The sequence below is a fragment of the Lactuca saligna genome, chromosome 6 (assembly GCF_052625555.1).
Source record: "Lactuca saligna cultivar CGN05327 chromosome 6, ASM5262555v1, whole genome shotgun sequence".
Lineage (NCBI taxonomy): Eukaryota > Viridiplantae > Streptophyta > Magnoliopsida > Asterales > Asteraceae > Lactuca > Lactuca saligna.
Window position 1 is genome coordinate 153544818 of NC_136422.1, and position 23943 is coordinate 153568760.

At 34.4% G+C, this 23943-nt stretch overlaps 2 protein-coding genes across 2 annotated transcripts; both read right to left on the reverse strand.

The window, feature by feature from the left end:
* Window positions 1–6526: 6526 nt before the first annotated feature.
* Window positions 6527–7531, reverse strand: LOC145003031 (uncharacterized). Its single transcript, XM_078962193.1, has one exon. It carries the CDS (start codon window positions 7529–7531, stop codon window positions 6527–6529), a length of 1005 nt encoding a protein of 334 aa, XP_078818319.1.
* An 11773-nt stretch (window positions 7532–19304) lies between these two features.
* LOC145000704 (uncharacterized) lies at window positions 19305–20501 on the reverse strand. The gene has a single exon (XM_078959969.1). It carries the CDS (start codon window positions 20456–20458, stop codon window positions 19457–19459), a length of 1002 nt encoding a protein of 333 aa, XP_078816095.1. The 5' UTR covers window positions 20459–20501; the 3' UTR covers window positions 19305–19456.
* Between the last annotated feature and the right edge of the window lie 3442 nt (window positions 20502–23943).

Sequence of the window (23943 nt, forward strand, 5' to 3'; positions counted from 1 at the left end):
GCCAACTTAACCCATTAAGCTCTTTAAGTCACCTGTTGGAAGCAAAAAAGAGTCCTACACAAAGCCAAATTAAACAAAGATATCAAAATATGTTTGGGGAAACTATACAATAATATAAAATCCAGTTTACAATCTCAACAACCAAACATTCAAGTTGTTGAATATGTTTAGGGAAATAAATTCTAGTAAAAAAAACATAGGCAAATTAAACAAAAACATCAAAATGATGCTATTTCAGCAAAAAAAAAAAATAATAAAAAAAAAATAAAAAAAAATAACATCAACAAGCACCTACAGACTGCAACAGTAAATACACCACCGTTCTTGATTTTAGTTTTGGATGTTTTTTCATTGAGATATTTCATTGAACACTTGGTGTTCATAAAAAATCTATAAGTTGTCACAATGTCTATGAGATTAGATGAAACAAGATAGAAGTTAATTACCCCAAATGAAAGAGTAATGAAACAACAATAACAACAAGAATCACTTAAGAAAAATAAAAAATCACTGACATTAATTTCTGCAATCTAAATAAATAAAACCAGTTCATTATAGTTTTGTCCTTAATTCGAACAAAATCGAACCATTTCATCAAGTAATAAACATACCTGGTTCAATTGATCTTTGTACTCAGATCCAGGTTAAGCGATAGCAAACTCTTGATGATTGAGGGATTCTTGTACGCTCTGAGAGAGACCAACGAATTATGTTTTCAATTGGGACTTATGGCATATATAGTGAACGATAAGCTCTTGTAGTTGGGATGAAATCGGAAACCGAGTGGTTCGCCGGAGGTCCGATGGTCTCGATGGTGGTCCGACATGAAAATGAAACGACATAAACGACATAGGAAGAACGGGTGGATAGTTTACTATAAAACCTCTGAGTCTTTTTTAATCCATCAACTTTGCATCTCCATTTTCAATTATTTACAAAATTACCACCTTGAAGACAATTTTGTTCTCATTTATTCTCAGAATAAAAATTGTTCTCGTTTGAACATATATATATATATATATATATATATATATATATATATATATATATATATATATATATATATAGAGAGAGAGAGAGAGAGAGAAAGAGAGAGTTAGGTTCATATGTAAATGATAAATATTGTGTGACCGTATGACTAATTGAAGACCAATCATCGTTTAGGGGCAATTTAGTCATTTTGTACAACATCATTATATTTCCAACTTATCAATTAATTAAATAAACCTAATTAAAATCCTATAATCAAGGAATTTAACTTATAATCACCACCTTACCTGTCGTTATTATCTTTGTCGCAACCATCATCATCTTTATCGGTCGTTTTCATCTTCATCGACTACAATCACCGCAGCTGCCACCATCATCATCGCATCCATCACAATCCATGCCACCACGATCTTTCTGACATCCTTATACATCAATCCCCAATAGTCCATATGTATCCTTCAACCATCCTGCAACGCATCAGATAAATCGCAAAAACAAAAACCTGGGCTTATCACGACTATAGTACGCATCATTAAATTAATTAACAGAAGCATTACAAAGGTAAAAACTACTCTTTGCAGCCTGAGCTTGCTGATAAGGCATCATTCTTGAAGCTTTTCACAAACATTCATATATTAGTCACTCTTATATCTACCACCACAAAGGAAAAAAAAAGGTGGGTAGGGGGGAACTACCATCGGTTTCTTGTCTTCCTTTCAGCTGTAACTTTGATGATTTCAACATTTTTTTAGCATTTTTATGAATTGGTTTTTTTTTATAAAAACTCTATGTTTAGATATTGAAACTTCTATTATTTGGCCTAAAGACTAGACCTTAGTGTAAAGCCAAACTGCCCACCATGTGTATGATAAAAGGTCTAGGAGAATCTTATCATTGCCTAACATCTGTATGATAAGATTCTTGCATAATTTCATTAAAGAACAATTTCCCAACATGTTCTTGATTAAAGTACTGGAAATAAGTTTATGGAGTACTAGGTTTTTAATCATTTATCACCAATCTTTAGTTTTTATTTGCTATATTTTTTTATCAAAATAATGACAAATGTTTTGGTTTTCAAACGTGGTGGAAAAGTGAAGTTGAATTCTATTTTAATGTCTTTTTCGAAGTTGATCATGAAGAGCAAGTAGATGCATTATATGGTAAGTTGTTTTATATCCCTATATTTTATAAATGTTTATTTGTAAGCTTTCATATATTACTCTTTAATGATACTAGCTATGGAGCTTCTTTTGTCATTAGAGATGCTGCAAATGAGAAAATCATAAACCTCCATGAGGCATTTAATAAATTCCCTTTGCATTTACTTTTACCTTTTAATCCTAAGAGTGGATTTAAGATTCTAATATGCAAATGTAAGGTGAAATGAAACCAGGTACCTAGCAGGAACAATGATGTGTAATTAACCATTTTTGTAGAAAGTGAATTTATGAGTCAACAAGTGAATTCCAAAAAGAATTTTGGCATTTTATTGGAGGATAATAGTATTGATCATTGATTTGTATTTTTAATGTAATTAAAGGTTGAAGTAATCAAAAGATATATGAGTATGTTGCTCGGCTAAGAATAATTTGCAAAGGACATGGTAAAAATTTTATTAGAAATTTCATTTTTATGTGACCTGTTGCAGAAAAAAGGAACTATGAATGCGATAATATATGGATTTGTTTCACGCTTTGTAAAAGAGTTAAAAAAAGAGTTAAAAAAAGAGAAGAAAAAGAAGAAGAAGAAGAAAAGAAAAAGAAGACGAATAAATGGATTTGATTTCTTTTTGGACTGCCATCTGAACACAAATGACATGGCAATTAAATTCCACAAATATATTTTGCAGTTTTTGAATTTGAACCAGAGGACCTGCAATTCGATAATCAAAAAAGAAGGGATGTAATGTTATTGATATTCTTTAAGAATGTCTAATGCAGTATTCTTTAAGAATACTTACTGCAATATACTTTAAGAATGCATATTTTTTAGCATGTATTAGCAAGTTTTTAGAATGCATCAACAAATTATAATTTGATTTGTATAACTTCATTTTTCTATTATTTTAAGTGAAATATATCAATTTTCAATATGATTGAATAATCTTTTGATGCAGTTTCTTATTATTTAGAGTATATACAATCTTATGCCTTTAGAATGTTTAATTCGCGCTAAATATCTTGTATAAATTCGTATTCTTTAAGATTGCCTAACTCAAAAGAATGCATATGTAATATCAACAAAATGAACAAAAAGAATGAAGGTATTTTTAAAGAATTTCCAATATGGATAAATTATTATACCATATTTTTAAAGAACGGACGAACAATAATCAACTTTTAAAACAAAATCTCCATCTTATTTAAAGGATACAAATTTCCGGAGCTTTTGGTTAGTATTCCTTAATGTATGCATTTTCCTAATTTTTTTAAATAAAATGTCCAGTTTACCCTTATTGGTTATTTTTATATTGAAAATAATTAAATTTTTTCCAATTAATTACCATCATGCCCCTCTTCATCTTAACCATTCATTCTTATAATCCAATGGTTAAATAATGATCATACACTCACACTATATTTGTTGTTCACATTTAATCTTAACCCTATATATATATATATATATATATATATATATATATATATATATATATATATATATATATATATATATATATATATATATAGAGAGAGAGAGAGAGAGAGAGAGAGATAGAGAGAGCTAGGTTCAAGTATTCTAACTAATTATTGTGTGGATATCGTATGCTATGAGAATTACTAAGAGAATAAGTTGTTTAGCAATGTGAATACGTTTAACCTTTCAAATATATCGTCATTTTCATGCATTCTCGCTAATTATTATTTATTTTTGTTCTTATATATTGTTTTTCACTCATTTTCGTTCTGACAGAATACACCCAATAAACATTCTGACAGAAATGAGAATAATAATAATAATAACTGTATAATAACCTTATAGACGATTTAATTAGTGGGAATGTGTGTTAATGACAATAATTATGTAAGATTTAACATATTTATATTATCAAACAACATATTTTCTTTATCATTCCCATAACATACGATATACGCACAATAATTATTTAGAATACAATAAGCTAAGCCTATATATATATATATATATATATATATATATATATATATATATATATATATATATATATATATATATTCAAATTTTGTAGTGAACAATGATTCTTATTAAAGGTGTATAGTGTATACGATATTCCTCAAGATTTAATTACATGGACCGATAATAAATATGGAAATTAATTATGCAAGTTGTTGGACACCTAATTGAAGACATAAGGATTTATTGGGCCCAGTTGTGATGGCCTACCCAACTATAAGCCTTGGCCTAGAGCAGATAACTCAGACTCTCAGAGTCTATGCCTCCTCATCTATATAAGATACAATATCCAGTCTTTGAAGAGGCATAATACATTTAAATCCCCATATGGTTGTTGTTGTTGTTACATCTTTGTGACTTTGTCATGGTGATTGGGTATTAGGATTGAACCAGATTTATCTATCGCGACCTGGTCCCTATTCCCTTGCCATGACTCATGAATCCCAACATAAGATCCAAATACACAATTTCATAATGGTATAAACTTAACAATAACAAATAAAAAATACAATACTTATTAACTATTTATTAAAAAAGATATTTGTTATGTTACCACATAATCAATCTCTTTCGGTAAAAATATTGACCATGTCATGACTTCAACGTGACAAGCTATAATTTACGTTTTACAAAAATGAGAGCGTTGAAATTTACTTAAGAAAAGTTTGACTTATATTTTTGAAATTTTCCTTGTATCAGAATATTGTTGGTTTTGTGGGCTATACTTGACATATCGTATTTGTATCGGTTTATTTAAGCAAACGGTTTTTAGTCAAAATATATAGGCAACCATAATTTCCTTTCAGAAGAATGTATGTGCAACACTCTAACCAATTGCCTGATTATGTGTGATTGATCATATGCTTATCAATGTAATGGTTTTATTTTATTATTAATCTATGCTTCAAATTTTTTATTTTTTACAAATTAACACAATTATGTTTGGATGTGTCATTTTTCTTGTATCATTTTATACAAACAATACAACGGGTATTCTAAACCTTGCATGTTTTTTAAACTTGTTCAATTCCTTGGATAGATCCCGGTATCTGTGGACAGAGAAGGAAGAGGAATGTCTCTGGTTCTCCCGCCAAGTATCCAACTTTAACCCAAACTAAGATTATATTTGACATACTAGCTAAAAAACTAACTAATAATTGAAAAAAAAACTATTAACTAATATATGAAAATCTAATCGGTAATTGATAAGCTTGTTGGATAAAAAAATGTTAAAACTAACTCAAATATGTAAAATGATATAAAATAACACATACAAAATTAAATTTTTTTATAATCAATAAAAGATAAACTAATAAGCTAATTTTTAAAAAACTTAAAAAGGTAAACTAAACGATCAATTTTTTTTATAATTATGACGTGTTAAACTAGTTAATAGGATAAGTATTACACAATTTTGTTTTAAAAAAACTTACATATTTCTTCTAGAAACTATCAATTATACAAGTTAAAAAAAAAAAGTATAAAACTTCCTTAAATAACTAGGTACTTTATCCGATCTCTATTCTAGACAAATAAATTACACGAATGGTCCCTATGGTTTAGTGTAATTTACATATTTGGTTCCTAACTTATTTTTTTAACTCGGAAGATCCTACTGTTTGTTTTTGTTACGCTCTTGGTCCCTGTCTTACCTAAAAAGACTATTTTGCTTTTGATTTTTTTTAATTTATTTAAATAAACACACCCCCAACCCCACTCCATTCACCATATTTTACCTCCCCGATCAATTTTTTCTATTTAAATAATAGTATTTTTAGGTAAGACAGGGATCAAACGCGTTATAAAAACAAACAGTAAGGACCAAACGCATAACAAAAGCAAATAGTAAGAACCTTCCGAATTAAAAAAATAAGTTAGAGACCAAACATGTAAATTACCCCAAACCATAGGGACCATTTGTGTAATTTACTCTAAATAAAACTTAACCAACAAAATACAGCGAAAGGAAATTCATCGAGAATAACGATGTCGTTTTGGCTAAAAGAAGTCAATTGTCAACAAAAAGGGCGGTTGGTTTTTGTGGAGAAGCTCCATTCATACGTCGCAATTCTGAATTAATGGAGTTGTTTTATTTTGGCTATATCGATAACGATGCTTAACCAAACCTAACGAAAAGTGATTCTGAATAAGTCTAATTCATCTAACCACCGTATTTTTCTTTTATTATACCCAAAGTTGTTACAGTAACTACTTACAATAGATTAAAATCTGTATATCAAATTGTTGAATCATATTAATATACAATATGACACGTGTCAAGATCACAAAGAAGCATTAGCAACAAAAGTCCGAAGACAAATCCGATGCTAATATCTATAATTCGTCACTAATGACGGATTTTCTGGATTGAAGTGAACTCAGCTCAAACCTCATATTGTTCTAATTGAACCTCTTTTCCGCTTAAAGGCTCATACTCACCAAGATAACTTTCAAGATGGTTAGACAGATCTCCTTTATCGATGTTTTCATTATGATACGATTTGCAAACCAAATAAAGTATCGTTTGGATAACGAGCCCGAAGAGAAAGAATGTTAAAAGCAGTAAGGAACACAAGACTCCGAACCCTACCCTCTTCCATGCCTCCATGTGCAACGAGTTTCCGTGAACAACGAATATTTCAAATAAGAACTTGATAAGTATTAAGGACATATTCAACAGAAAGAAGATGGAAATCGCAACACCTCGGTTTCCCTTGATAAGATCCTTGCTTTTCTTCATAGCTTTAAGCCCATACGAGCTCTCAAGAACTGAGACAACACTCGCTAGTTGCCAGATCACAGTCATGTAGACAAACCCCATCACGTAAATGATCAATACGATGTACAGGAGGACCATCCCGAATGCGTTGTAAGGAAAGATTACCATACAGATGACCATCACCACTACTGCGATGAAGTTGTAAACGAAGAAAGCTGCAAACATGCATAGAAATGTAACCATGAGCCTTTTCCAGACTTTTGGGACGACGCACATGACTTTCTTGAAGGTTAAGTCACGGCCGGTGTAGATGGAGGCGATGGTGTAGACGACGGCGGCGGTGGATAGGAGGGATAAGATGAGGAGGATGGTGAAATAGGCGACTTGGAAGAGTAATAAAGTGATATATTCAGATGAGAGTGTATCGGAAAGCTTGTTGTACCTTGTGGTGCCTGGACGTGTGACGTCTTGTTCGTATTCGGTGTGTTTGATTTCTCGAGAAAGGAGATTTGAGATCTCGAGATGACCCAAGAAGATGAAGGTTAGAGGGAGGATTAGGGTTAGGGTTATTTGGGCGAAGATCTTTCGCCATGAGTGGATGATCTTGAAGCTTTCTTTGCAGATGCCGAAGAGGCCCAAAAATTGCATTTGCTCCTGTTCTCTATCCATTTCTGCTAAAGATGAAGCGGAAATGGAAAGGGGAAATGATCCATTTGGTATATAAAATTTGGTATATAAAAGTGTAAATGTATAATGGGGAAGATGGGTTTTGACTTGGACTTTTCTATGATCAAATTACCCTTAGATATTCGGTGTAATTACAAGTTGTGCCATTTCTACATGAGTAGGACCATGTCGCGGAAATGGCATCATGACAACCTTTGTAAGTAACATGGGACACGGTGGAATACTTTGGAAAGATTAATCACAAATTTCTTTATAACATCATGTAATTACTCATATTACTCATATGTATACAATATTTAATCATTATTCAATATCATAATTTTTAAATAGACATTTTTATTAAGTGGCATTTTCATCTTTACAACTTGTTTCAGGATGACTTGGCATCTTAATGTCTTAGTTATCTGGAACGACATAGATATTCTATGACGTTCAAAATGATTATATTGAATTACCAATTACAACCAAAATAAACATAAAAAATAAATTACTTTTAAACAGATATTTCCTAATAAACTTCAAGAATTGTCTTAAACAAATAAAAAATGATATACTAATATGAAAAGAAAATAAGTTTCTTTCTATAAACCTACAAATTCAAATTTCTATAAATCTAATAATTCAAAATTTATTTGGATAAAATCTCCGATTAGTTATATAAATCAACAAAATGAATAAAGTTCTCAAAAATCAACAAATATAGAAATACGTATTTTTTATCTCCGAAAAAGATTTCGAATGACCGAAAAACAATTCAAGTCATGATACATTGATGAGTTTCGTTGATCGGCTCGTTTTGCATAAATCATGTAAATTTATCCAATTATAAGTCTCGATGATCATTTCATTAGATTAGACAATAATTATATGAATATTCGTATTCATTGCTTCTAAATTTGTACCTCCTATATCATGTCTCGCGTATTCTTCAATTATTTTGGAATAATTTTTTGATATGGGAAAGTATTTAATTGTTTAAAATGTTTAACTATTTCAAAAAAAAAAAAAAAAGTAAGTTACAATTTATGTTGTCAGATTTTATGATGAACATTATAAAATATTGATTTTATATTGTAAATACTGTTATTATCGTATATTTTACCTATGTTTTGCTATAAACTATAGAAATAAAACAAAAAAATATTAAATAATGACGTTGACGATGAAGTCGTCTTTTGGATTGGTTCCACAAATGCCTTCTTCGCGTTGATAGGGCCGGGACGTACACGCCAACGACGCAAAGGAAGCTTCACGTTAGACTTCCGAAATCTAAAGTCTTTCTCCCACTATACGTTGACTAGTCAATGCCAACATTAACATTCATTCCCACGTTCAAAAACCAAATCTACATACTTGAAATATGAAACCAATTGTTTCTTTTTCTTTTGATTATCATCTGGATTTTAAGGGATCTTTTATAAACCACAAATAAAATAAAATTTGTATAAGGAAAATAACGAAAATGTCAAATAAACTACCGTACTAAAAAAATTGAAAGATGTGACACATATTTAATTATTTAAATCAATATTATTAATATCAAAATTGATAGAATTTGTCAACAAAAATTCACAAAATGATCATCACCGATAACAAAACATGATATCATATATGTTGTATCGGTACCTTATAGTTAAGTTTAAGTTATCTCCTTAAAAATGTTCTTTAGTTACTAGTAGCTTCTTGTTTCATGTATATATAAGGTTCTTCCATTTCATTTCTCTTCATCTTGTAATTGAGTTTCAATTATCTAGAGCAATAAAGAGCTTTCAAGTGTGAGTTTCTTTCTTCCTTTCCTTGATTTTGTGTGGTGGTTTAAGTTAGGCTGACTTAGTTTGAGGACTAAGTGTCGAACGGTGAGCTTAAGGAGTTAAGTTCGTGAGAAGTGGTATCAGAGTGAATCAAGTAAAGAAGGTATTGTGGGTGAGATGGAGAAGAATGTTAATGGCAATGTTGGTGTTATGGCAAACGAATAAAATCGAGGACGAGAGGAGACTCGTCAAGGTGTACGCCATGGACGAGGTAAGTCTAAGGATATATGGGAATCCCTATGTGACAATAGTCAATTTCGAGTCAAGTCAAAGTCAAACAAAGTCAACAAGTCAAACCGGACGACTCAATTAGCCCTTGCGTATTAGGGTTTACGTTGTGTATTTATTAAACAATCCATTATTTTAATAAGAAAACATCATTTGAAAAATCCGTGTGATTGAATTTTTCTTAAGCCTTAAATGCGATAAACAATGAACCAAAGCGATAAAACACTAATGCACATTCATCGGGAGTGTGTAAGACCCTAAAACATGACTTAATGGGGTTTACAGACCTTGCATTGCGAAGCCGGACACTCAAAAAGGTCACAAACGAAACCTCTCTCAATCGTTTTCACTCTATCTCTTTCTATTTGAAATCTCTCCCAAATCTCTCTCAATGGTTCCCCTAACTTTTTGAAGTCATTCGGGTCATTCCGACCCTTAACCGGGTCAAAAATCGCTTAAAACGTAGTTAGAACGGGTAAAATACCCTAACAGACCCGAAACCCTCTATATAGGGTCGAAGCCTCTTAGGGCTGAAGGTCCTCTTAGGGATCGAAACCAAGAGGACCGAACCAAAGCTGCTAAACGGAAACCAATAGGACCGAACACCAAGCTGTTGAACCGAAAGTCCTCTCGGGCCCGAACCTCGCACAAGACCGAACCCGAAGGTCCTCTCGGGACAGAACCTCCGCTTCGCTTCAGGCTGCTTTCGCTCCATTTAACCTTCGCTCAATCTTCCCTTTTGGACCGAACCTGTGCTTCGCTTCTTGCTGCTTTCGCTTCATTTCGCTTTCGCGCCTAGCCTCAGGAGGACCGAACCTTGGCCAAGACCGAGAGGCCTCGCTGAAAAACTAAGTTTTTGCCGGTTTTCGACTACGACTTCATTTTAGCTTCGTTTTTCATCGTTTTAACGCGGGATTTTCACCCAAAACTTTATTTTAACATATAAGGCCCCCTAATTAATTATTAATCATGTTTTTGGGGATAAAACCTTATCCAAGAAGAGTGGGTGAAGTACAAAGGTTGAGTGTTGATTTTTCTTTATATTATGACACAAGCAACCACCATACCCACTCCATGACTAACCCACACTCCTCCCCACCATACCTTGTCACTTCCTTGTCCTTTTTACCTCTCTCACAAGTTATTCCCACATTTTTAGAGCTACACATTCATCCTCTCTCCTCATTCTCACTCACTTGCTTTCATTTCACCAAAAATTAAACACTTTTCTCTCTCAATCATCTCACCAAGATTTCGAGATTAAAGGGCCTTCTTCTAAATTTTTTACCACTTTTTGGTAAGTATATTCATCCTCCATAGAATTATTTCACTTCCTCTTACTCCAAATCATAGATTTCTTACACAAATTCCATCACATTAATGTTAGATCTTCAAACCTTCAAGGCATCTTCTTAGTGTTCTTGAGTGGAATACTACATTTCTCCATCATCCATCCACTGAAATCACTCAAGGTGAGTTCATACCCCTACATTTTCATATTTTCTTATGTTTTAAGGGGGGGAATACAAGTTAAATCATCAAGAACACAACTAAATATTTCTAACAGCTTACATCAGAAAAGTTGGACTCCATTCACAGACTATTTTGGTCAACTAAAACATTTTTGTTTTCAAAAGTGTACAAGTTGCAAGTATTTCAAGTTCTTAGCTTTAAAATGGCTACTTGCACATCTCCATAAGATGTTTCTACAATTTATGGTGATTTTTTCAATACTGGCTATCATTTCAAGAACCAAACCGGACCAGTCTGTGTTTATGGACGTTTTCACCTAAGTTGGAGGTCACTAAAATCGTGGAAAATGTTATGAACAAACTAGACTCATTAACCAAACTCCCAGAATTTACAGATTCTGATTTGGATCTTTTATGAAGTTTTTATAAATTTTCTAATAACAGTGATCGAAGCTGTTAGTAACAGAAAAATACTAACATATTATTATCACCGTGTAACATGTTGAGCAAGGTATATATCTTATGTGAATGTATGTTATTACAAATGAATGATATTTTATCTTGGTATATGAACATGCATCAGTTAATAAATGGATTTGATATAGATATTCATATGAAATATAAAGGATAACACGATTGTTATAATCAAAGTACACCCATTTTACTCAAACAATTGAATGAACTACGTTGAATATAGTTTACGTACGTTACCATTACTACCCTTGCTTTGATAAACTATAATAGATATGGTTTATGATACATTACATAACATACTCATACAAAAAGTGTACATTTATACAATAAGGGATTTTCATTACATTACACGTAAATTTGTTAAAGACTTTGTGAGACATTCGCTTCACACTTACCATTAAGTCTTGTATTGTAACCAGAGTCTCCTGGAGGGAGAGTGTAACATCCCGGAATCGCAAGAGTAGAGTTGAAGGGCTAAAAGTGTAAGTTTTAGAGGGTGACTCGGCGAGTCCATGGATAGACTCGGCGAGTCAGGTCGCGACTATGGTCGCGTATCAAGTGGCCTACTCGGCGAGTCCAAAGATGGACTCGGCGAGTAGGTGCTGTATGGAGAAAATCCTAATTTTCGGGGTTGAGCCCTATATAAAGAGCATTATACCCCTCCACAGCCTCCCTTATTCCCCCCTTGAGTTCCAGAAACCCTAAATTCGTGGAGAGTTCATTTGTGGAGCAAATTAGAGCTTGGAGAGGTATTGGTTGAAGAAATCTTGAAGGAGAAGTGGCTTGGATCAAAGGGCTTTGCTTGGATTCGAGTTTGGTTGCTATTGAGGCATCTTTTGGAGGTAATACCTTCGTTCTTGGGCTGTATCTTCCTAGTTTCTCATTTTGGGGTTGCGTGGGGTGCTTGGTTGTGTGACATCTTGATGTTTGGGGTATGGATCTGAGGTTGCTACCTCATATCTGGAGTGGGGAAGATCTTAAGAGCATTAAAGCCCCTGTTCTTGTGTTGTTAATAAAGCTACCATGTCCCAAACCTTGGTTTTAAGGTGAATATGGCTTAGATCTCGTTATATTCACGTAAAGTTCGCCACTTTACGTGATGGATGGATTGTAGGAGGTTGGATCTATGTTTTGGATCAATTGCATGGCCTGAGATGCTTCTGTATGGATTCAGACTGGTGGTACTCGACGAGTCACATGGGTGGACTCGACGAGTTGCTTGAAGATGGCCTGGAACTCGACGAGTTGGAAGAACAACTCGGCGAGTAGGTTGAAGATAGCCTTGGACTCGGCGAGTCTTGTCGAGGAAGTCCCAATATTTCTGGTCGAGTCGAGGAATCGGTGAGTCAAGGGATGACTCGGTGAGTTGGGTGCGAGTGGACTCAGAGTTGTTGGACTCGACGAGTCTTGGGGTGACTCGGCGAGTTGGGTCGCTGATTGAAGGATGTTCTGAGCATATGGACTCGGCGAGTCATCGGGTTGACTCGGCGAGTAGGGTCAGTTAGGGGTTGACTTTGACTTGTCCAAGGTTGACCAGTTGTTTTCCAGGGGTATTTTGGTAATTAAGGGTATTTATTGAGTTGTATGTTTTGATGTTCAGTGGAGGAGTTCGTGTCAGAGTTCGGAGCAGCGGGATCTTATCTTTTCAGCCGACAATTTCGAGGTGAGTTATCCTCACTATATCAACAGGGTCTAAGGTACCAAGGCCGGCCCTTTATTGTATTGAGATTCGGTTATGGTTATTATGTTATTGTTTGATGTGTCTGCATCCTGGTAGCTAGGATGGTACATACTAGGAGACCTTGTTAAGGTCAGTTTCCCGATATATAGAGTGATGCTATGCTAGTGACCGGTTAGGTTGGTAACCCGGTTAGGGTAATGATATGCTATGTGATCTGCTTGCTCGGCTTGTTGACTATGACTGTTATATGAATGTATGTTTTGTGCACATGGTTGTTTGGACTGAAGATGGGTTGAGGCGGGTCCTGCTTTGTGATGTAGACCAAGATACCCTGGGCGGACCGGTTGTTCCGAAGGCCCAACAAGCGGTCCGGATAGGCTGTAGGCCCCACGAGGGCGGACCAGACGTGCCGAGGCTCGGAGAGTGGATCAGGCCGATTGAAGGCCCGATGCGGGCGGACCAGTCACACTGTAGACTCGGAGAGTGGACCAGGTGGGTTGAAGGCCCGCTGCGGGCGGACCAACCCCACTGTAGACTCGAAGGACATGAATAGACCTGAAGGATGGATCCGATGGACTGAATGCCAGATACGGCGGACCAGTCACACAGTATACCCGATATGCATGGCTGTTCTATGTTCTGTTATGTTATGTATGTTTTGTATGTTTGGACCGGAAGGTCACAGCCTGGAAGGGCGTATGCGTGGTTGGTATTTTGGGGGTATCTCACTAAGTTTTCGGGCTTACAGTTGTGGTTTAATGTTTTTCAAGTTCTTCAGGAGACCGTGGCAAGGCGAAGGCGCGATCGTACCGCTCCTCATGATTTTGTAGCAATGTGATTATGGGAATACTCTAATAATTTGTATTGAAAACCTTTTTGTAAACATTTTAATGAAAATCAGGTTAAATTGAAAAATTTAAATTTGGTTGTATTTTTCGGATGTTACAGAGAGCGTGATAGTTGTATATAGATCTATATTGGGTTTGAAAAACCCACACCTTAACTGCATGCAACAGTTAGACCGGCAGGTCTGGGGTGATAAATGTCATAAACATTTCCGACGCCTGAAGAACGTCGTTTCAGACCAAGTAGGTCATAGTATGGTTATAATGAACTCACAGAAAGTATTCACAATATAAGAATTTACGGGAATTTCATTTAATTTAAACGTGTTTATGTTGAATTAAACACATATCATTTTCTATTAGTAAGAGAGGTTACTTATACATTATGGTCTTCGGTTATAAGACTACATTACAAAATTTTAAGGAAAATATTGGATTTTTCTGAAACAAACATGACATTTACAAAAGAAAGACTTTTATTAAGTTTGAAAACAAAAGCTTATGAACTCACCAACCTTTGTGTTGACACTTTTTCAAACAACTTGTATTCTCAGGAAATCACTAAACAGATATCAAAGTGCATTTTGAGGATGAGACGTTAAGGCGTCAACATTTCATGTTTTGTTAACATATTGTAATTGATTTGGAAACATGTAACTCATACAATGATGTAACACTTTCAATTATATATATGTTGGTTGTGTTTGCTTAAATTACTATTGCAATTGTGGTTATGATGCTATACATGAAGTCCTCCACCCCCGGACGTTTCCACCATTCTTGGTTTGGGGGTGTGACACCCTAAATAAGAGTCATGGCAAAATTGAGACGGGTATGGAGACGTTGTGCGATAAAATTGAGAATGCACATCAACAAATGGGTGTGATGGCATCAGATAACGAAGAAATGCAAGACAACGTGAAGGGAGTGATAAATTAACTTAGTGGAGATCTACGCAAAGAGATGCACGACTTACAAGAGTTGCTCCTAGGTGAGGTGGCTAAATTGTGTGAGCATGTGCAAGGTGAGATCTCTATTTTGACTCAATAAGTTTTATAACATCAAGTTATTGATGTGTTTACATATTATCAATGCACAACCGACTTATAAACTACAACTCAAATATCTCTATTTCAAGATTATAAGACATTATTGTCTCAGAATTACTCGTGATTAATTCCATGAAGTAACTCTTTGAGCGTGAGTTAATCCAATATGTAAATCTCCATTTCAATGTACTCATGAAAATTATACCAATACCATTGTTATGTCTAAAACTCTGTAGACAATCTATAATTCAGTTCATGACAATCTTAATTCACTACTTACTTCCAAAAGTATAATCGACTGTGGAATTTGAATAATCGTATTATTCGGGAATTAAAACATGCAAAAATGAAACATAAGAATAACCAATTGATAAAGGTAGTAAACAAACTCATAATTAATTCTTTATTATTTAATCACCAAAAGTCAATTACATTTACTTTTTTACAAGTTTCAAACTAACTATCTAACTACTAAAACTAATATCATCTCTTAAACCTATGCTTTTGGCATGTTGAATGTGTTTAGCCCAACTCAAACCCTTCATAAGTGGATCTGTAGGATTCTATTCAGATTAAATTCTCTTCATAGTGAGGTGGACTTCTTCTAATCTATGTCTGATGAAATGGTACTTTCTGTCAATATGTCTTGATCTTCCATTATCTCTTGGTTCCTTTGTCAAGGCAATCGCCCCTATATTATCACATAAAAGTTACATTGACTCCTTAATAGTTGGAACAACTCCAAGATCTCTGATGAAGTTCTTCAACCAAATTTCTTCCTTTGATGCTTCACCCGTCTCTAAGTACTTTGATTCACATGTAGAATCAACCATTGTCTCTTGCTTAGAACTTTTTCCAAGTAGTTGTTCCTCTATTTAAAGTAAACATCGATCCAGAATGACAACGGAAGTTGTCTCGATCTATTTGAAAACTAGTGTCACTATACCTAGTTACTCTTAATGTATCTTTGCCACCAAGTATTAGGACCCAGTCCTTAGTCCTTCGCAGATACTTAAGAATAGCCCTAACTACTATCCAGTGAGCTTTACCTGGATTTCCTTGACAACGATTGACCATGCTTAAAGCAAAGGACATGTCAGCGCGATTACATGTTATAGCATACATGATAGATCCAACGGTGGAAGCGTATGGAATCCTACTCATTTTTGCTATTTCTGCATCGATACTCGGACTTTGAGTCTTACTCAGTTTGGTATTACTCTGGATGGACAGTTCTCCTTTCTTGGAATTTCCCATGCTAAATCGTTTTAGCACCTTTTCCAAATATGTACTTTGACTAAGTCCAATTAGTCTTTTACTCATGTCTCTTAGAATTCTTATCCCCATAATATAAGCAGCCTCACCTAGATCCTTCTCAACCTTGTTGGTTCATCTCTTAGATGTAGCTAGTTTTGGTTTTTTGATATATTTTGGTCTCTTGGGTTGATTCATGTGAGTATAAGCTACTCCAGAAGCCTAGGATAGTAGATCTTGATGTTTTTTAGGCCCCTAATGCATAAAAATGGCATATTAACGGATTTAACTCAACCATGCATGAGAATTTGATGATTTGGGTTATTACAACATGAAAGCTCCTTTATACCATATTAAAATTATCCATGAAGAAAACATAAAGAGTGAACTTGTATGTCAATACAATTGAGTAGTATAGTAAAGGCGAAAGGGCCTCAAAATTTTGGTTCGCTTAGAGCCCTCATATTGGTTGAGTCACTATTATTTATTGTCTGATGGATTTGACACCCATCAGTCGAGCCATGATTTCAGACTTTTCCCAAAAACCTCCAAAACTTGAGATCCTCCAATAGACATTATGATAACTTCTGAAACTGGTTTACATTTGTGGTGTGCTTATAGGGAATAAGTTGATGGTGTTCATTTTGTATATCCCGATAAAGATTTGTTTGTAGGTAAGTGGGATAAACATTATGTTCAAAACGTTATTTGTATCCTTAGGTAGGGATGATCGTGGGACGGAACTAGTACCGACCCGTACTGTTCCCGATTTTCCGAAAACCAATTTTGGTCAAAAGTCAATCCCGAGTACCAAACCGAATTAACATCACTGGTACCGGTACCGGGAATGGTACCGGTACCGGTGGTACCGATTCCCGAATTTCATGTATTTGGAGTATCAAATACCATCCTATATTTTTAAATCTGGTACGGTTCGGTACCGGTTCCGGTACAAGATTGGGATTTGGGACAAACTGCTCATCCTTATCCTTGGGTGCATTATAGGGGCATGCATTAAGAATTAATCTCCTTAAATCGAAGTTATTAAATGTTGGTGGTAATTTGGCTTCTATGCAACCTTTAACTTACTTTATGAGTTATAGTGCAACGTCTTTTCCTTTTACGTATTTGGTGCTTCTTGTAGAAGCTAATATGACTCGTGTGAGAGGATGATAGTTAAGATGCACTTGTCTACATGGAAGGTCAAAATGCTCTCAACGGGTGGTCTTGACTTTGATTAGGTTTGTCTAGCAAAGCTTGGGTATTTATTACATGTATATTTTTAAGATGCCTAGGGGTGTTGGTCGAAGTTTGGAGGCTTGTAGAGGTTGTTTCTTTTGGGGAATAAATACACAAGATAGACATATGAGTTTGGTGAAATGGGACATCATTCTTAATTCTAAACAACATGATGTCTTGGATGTTGGAAGTCTTAAGGTGTGTAATTATACATTTTTGTATAAGTAGAGTTAGCGATTCTTTAATGAGCACAACTCTCTATATAACAGACGTATTAAAGCGTTTTATGATAGGGATGGTGGTTTTGTGTTGGGCTTGCGTTCCTGAGCTGGTAGTGGTATTTGGTCCATAATAATCGATCTATCGTGATAATGGTGTTATTCAAGCGTTAGTGATGCATATAATTTTGGAGGATAGGGCTAATATAGAGTTTGAGATAGATACTTGGTGTGGGAATACTGTGTTGTGGTTCTGCTTTCATATATTGTATGCGCTTTTGAGCAATCGTCAGGGGTTGTTCAAAAACTTGGTAATTTATTAGGGTTGGAGTTTCTCTTAGCGTTTGACAATTACAAGAGGATTCTAATCATTAAAACTCTCGAATTTGCTTTCCATATTGGATTCGGTCCGGTTACAGTCAACACCAGATGATTGGGGTTAGGAGCTAGACCCCTATGGAGGTTTCACAATACGGTTTTCCAGATGTCAGATTAATGTTAGTCTTCTTCCTATAGGTGCTCGTGTTACTTAGTGGAATATGTCGAATCCAATAAAGATTAATATCTTTATTTGGAGGGTTATGTTAGATCATATTCCTACGCGGGTGAATTTATATTTAAGAGATATTGTTCTTTGTTGTGCCGAGTTTGCGGAGAGGACCCCGAAGATGTTAATAACTTATTCTTCAAGTGTTCGTTAGCTAGAGGTGTGAAATCGGGTGGCTGCTTGGGTGGATATCTTTATTCATGAATTTGATTTTGCTGTGTAGATGGCTCAAAAGATTCATTATCGTTCTTCTACTCATATAGTACACACGTGATTTTGGATTCAGTTTTCTCGACAATCATTTGGGTTCTTTCTACATATTGGAACACATTGCTCTTTCGTCATCAAGTATTCCAAAGCATTGCATTTTTTTATAACATTGTTGGTTATTCTTTTAATTGGTTTGTTGTTAAAAACGTTAAGGCTAGAAAGAATCGGAATGCGTTCATTCAATCCAATTTTGTCTTACTATGTACTTTGGTTTTTGCTAGTATCTATAGCTAGCTTGGGTCTTCAATATATTGGTGCCATTCCAAAAATAAATCACACCTAAGTTGAAATGTTGGATTTCATATCCTAATGGTATATACTGAAACTTAAAAGTACATTACTATGATGCTTGGGAATGTAAGTTAAAATGAATGGAACATTGAAAATAAGTATTAAAGTTGACGAAAAATGAGAAATGTCAACAATGCCTTTTGTATAAAGAGGCAAAGTATAATGCTATTTAATGCATAATGTTAAAATGGCTCACCGTCAAGACATGGTGTAACTCCATCACTTCACATGTGTTGATCGGTTTAACAAATGACAAGTTTTTACCTCATTTTCTGTCATAGGCTCTTTTCAGAGCCTAGGAGAGGCACTATTAAGGTTTCTTAACCAATTGGAGCCAAAAAAATCATGGGTTCATCCATTCTTGAAGACACAAATCTATCTTCAAATTAATTTGTGTATTAAAACCGTGAATCATATTTTCAAAAGTAAATGAGGCACAATACGATATACGTCTAGATCACTACTAAAAAATAGCATTAGTGGAAGACAAAATCCGTTATCCTTATCCACTAGTGCATTGAACTGAACTCAAACTTGATATTGTTCTAACTGAACATCTTTTCCACTTAGAGGCTCGTAATCACCGAGATAACTTTCAAGATGGTTGGACAGATCTCCTTTATCGATGTTTTCATGATGATACGATTTGCAAACCAGATAAAGTATCGTTTTGATGACGAGCCCGAAGAGAAAGAATGTTAAAAGCAGTAGGGAACACAAGACACCGAATCCAACCTTCTTCCATGCCTCCATGTTCAACGAGCTTCCGTGAACAACGAATATTTCAAATAAGTACTTTACAAGTATGAAGAACATATTCAACATAAAGAAGATAAGAATGGCAACTCCTTGGTTTCCCTTGATCAGATCGTTGCTCTTCTTCATAGCTTTAAACCCGTACGAGCTCTCAAGAACAGAGACCACGCTCGCCAGTTGCCAAATCACAGTCATGTACACAAACCCAATCAGGTAAATGATCAAGACGACGAACACGACGACAACCGCAACGTTATAAGAAAAGATCACCATAGAGATGAACATTACCAGTATCACGATGAAGTTGTAAACGAAGAAAGCTACAAACATGCATAAAAATGTTACCATGAGTCTTTTCCAGACTTTTGGGACGACGCTCATTACTTTCTTGAAAGTCAACTCTTGGCCGGTGTAGATGGAGGCGATGGTGTAGACGACGGCGGCGGTGGATAGGAGGGATAAGATGAGGAGGATGGTGAAGTAGGCGATTTGGAAGAGTAAGAAAGTTATCCATTCCGATGAGAGTGTGTCGGAGAGCTTGTTGTATGTTCTGGTACCAGGACGTGTAAAGTCTTTTTCGAATTCTGTATGTTTGATGTCTTGAAAGAGTGAATTGGAGATCTCGAGATGACCCAAGAATATGAAGGTTAGAGGAAGAATTAGGGTTAGGGTTATTTGAGTGAAGATCTTTCGCCATGAGTGGATGATCTTGAAGCTTTCTTTGAAGATGCCGAAGAGGCCCAAGAATTGCATTTGCTCTTGTTCTCTATCCATTTCTGTAAAAGATGAAATACGAATGGAAATACAAATGATCCATTTGGTCTATAAAAGCAGAGTGGAGAAGACGAGTTGAGTTGACTTTCTTTAGAAAGTCGTTGCCATAATATATCCAGAACAATGTTTTAATAATGTTTTAATTAAATATTTTGTCTTCTTAAACTCGTTATTTCTAATTAAAATATAGTATTTTCCCTGGTTAAATTTACGTAATACTATTATTATATATTAATCAAGTATAACATGTTTATAAATCAAAGAAATTAAATAATGATGTTGACTGTGAAGTCGTCGCTTGGAGTGGTTCCAGAAATGCCTCCTACGCGTTGATAAGGTCATACACACCAACCACATACCAGGAAGCTTCATGTTAGACGGCCAAGGTCTTATTCGCCACCATATGTTGACTAGTCAATGCCATCGTTAACTAATTTTTTATTGGCATGTTTAAAATCAAAACCACGTAATCTAACCATTAATTTAAACCAATTGTTTTATTTTCCTTCAATCAGAATATCAATTTTAATTCAAAGGATAATGTTCTAACTCAAAAATCGAAAATCATAAAAAATGTCAAATAAACTAGTATACTGAAAATGTTAAAACTTTCTAACAAAAATCATAAAATGGCAGATGCCAGTTAAAGTTTTATAAAATATAAGTATAATGTCTGGACCAAGTTGACGGAGGATATGAAGACTACGTGATCTGGTTAGCTTGCCATTTGGCTTGGGGGGGTTGTTTAGCCATAGTGTAGTGTTCGCCTAGTCATTGTCGTTTAATCAAGGGGAATTGGGCTATTGTCTCCCTGATGAGGTCATGAAAGGAGAAAGCCATTTGGCATACCATCTCCGATACGATGCGATACTAGACACAATCACAAAGGCATTTTCATCCGCCAAATCCATCGCAAACCTCATTCCCGTATTTCAACATAAAATAATCCGTTGGAAAAACCGCATTGGTAATTTTGTGACGGATTTCCCATTGATTTTGTGACAAATTTCCAATAAAGTTTTCTGATTAGTATGTGATTCTAACGTAAATTGGACTGTCACAAATTAACAATAGATATTCTTATGACATATTAGGAATGGATTTTGTTTTGGGACAATTTTTGGAGAGAATTTAAATCTAATTTATTGATAGAATTCCGTCGATATCTGTCGCTAAAATAACAGTTTAAAAACAGTAAAAAACCATTAAAATCCATATTTTTTCTTTATAAAATAAAAATAATGTAATACAATAATACCCTGATCAAAATTTACAAATTTAACCGCAAATATAATAAACCACATATATAAATTTGTCCAATATGTGTTCGACGAAGGTTCTTAAAATTAGGGATGAGCAAAAGGACTGAACCGGACCGGAACCGGGAACCGGCTTCGGCTAAAATCAAGAACCTAACCGGCCCTGCGGTTCTACCGGTTCCGATTCTACTGGTTCCTACCGGTTCTTGTGGTGTCTTCAAATGTTGGAACCGGTCCTCGAAAAATAGCATTATACGGTTCCGGTTACATCGGTTCCAGTTCCTACCGGTTTCCAATTCCAAAAATCCACAAAAATAACGTCTCGTTCCCGGCCCGACCGGTTCCATCGGGTTCCGGTTCCGGTTGCGGTACCGGTACCGGTTCCCCGGTCCATATGTTCATCCCTACTTAAAATCGTGACCTTAGTTGTATGATTGTGATCAATACTATAATTGTTTTTGGGTATGATCGAAATACTATAATTGTATAATCGATTCTTGTGCTAACTAAGTGAATCAAATATAAATCCTACAAAACTCATTTTAAATTGTTTATTGGTAAATGATGTATTATAGGTGTATTTTCACGTTTTAAACTTTTTATTGTTAAATGAATGGTTAACCGTCGAATATTTATTTTTTATGTTTTAAACTACTTTTAGGATGATTTTATTATTCTTATTAGATCTTACTATCAAGATTTTGCAAAGCAAAAAACAATATCATATAGGATCCCGATATTTGCAATATTGTATCCGACAAACATAATAAAAATGAATATTAAAAGGGTGTCTAATACAACAAAAATAAAACTAGGATAAGTATAACGTCCCACTTTTCAACCAATTTAAAAAAAAAAAAAATCAAAAATTTCCAAAACTTCTTCATAAAAAGATCAAAGTAATAAATTGTTTAAAAAAAACATCATCAAATCAAGTATCAATGTATCAACATCCTATAATGGGAAAAATAAGTACGTAAATCATCATAGTCGGCAAAAATCTAGAAACATGATCATTTGCGATGCATGTATAGTGCAATCAAGCTGGATCCCTCCTACGATCAGAAGAATTATCTAAAAGCATTTAATGTGCATCTATAAACCAAAGTTTAGCGAGTTCCCCAAAATACCACATACTACATTACATATATAATGTATACATACAAGGCTCATAGTCAACACCTAAATGGGCTTATAGGCATAAGTCATCATCTCAAAGACTTGTAGAACTTTTAACCATCATTAGTTTATAGTCAACACATCTATGGGCCTATAAACTCAATGTCATCATCCTAAAGATATGTTGAACTTCCAGCTATCTATCATAATAGCATACGGTCTTACAACCAACTTCCCTTAGGATCCAACACATAATCGCATAAGATCTTACAACCAACTTCCCTTAGGATCCAATACATAACAAGTACATAGACTAACCAACCAACTATACAATTGTTAAATTAAAGTGTCTAAGTTAATAGTTAAATTGGTGTATACTTGTAATTGGAAGCAAAGTCCTTTTTATGTTGCCTTCATAATAAGAAATAGTTAGAAATGGTATTAGGAGAGAAATATAATTTATTATATTATTATATGATTAATAAACTAATTGAAAATTATGAAAATGATTTGTTAATATATTATTTAGAAATAGATAATTAGTTTGTTAATTTATTACATGATTAATAAATTATATGAGGTCAAATATTAAAATAATTGTTTTTTTAATTTATATAATTAATAAATTAATATAAAACTAATTAGAATTGATTAATTATTAATTAGAATTGATCTGAAATTAATTTGATACCTCCACTAATCAAAATAAAAGAAAAGAAACAAAAAGAGGAAAATGAGAGGAGCATTTTTCTTTTTTGTTGCACAACAACTCACACACAAAAGAAAAGAAGTAAAGCAAAATTTGAAGTGGAATATCTAATTTATGAATGATCTTAAATTTGGGGCTAGGCTAAGAATATTTTTGGGCTAAGGTTTATCGATCAAATTTATTATATATTTGACTTTTTTTTTTGGAAGCTAAGTCTTAAATCTTTCTAAAAGTAACAACTACATATAGTTTGTTGAAAAAGTATAAGCATTAAGGTCTTGTTCTCGAGTTTTTTCATTGAAGGAAAGGGATGAACGGGAATGAAATGAAAGTAAATGGAACAATGGTGTTCTTGAGTCACACAGGGAAATGGAATGGAACAGAGGGATATGAGCTTT

Coding starts and splice junctions, on each gene's coding strand:
- LOC145003031 (XM_078962193.1), bottom strand. CDS start 7,531: ATGGATAGAGAACAGGAGCAAATGCAATTTTTGGGCCTCTTCGGCATC.
- LOC145000704 (XM_078959969.1), bottom strand. CDS start 20,458: ATGGATAGAGAACAAGAGCAAATGCAATTCTTGGGCCTCTTCGGCATC.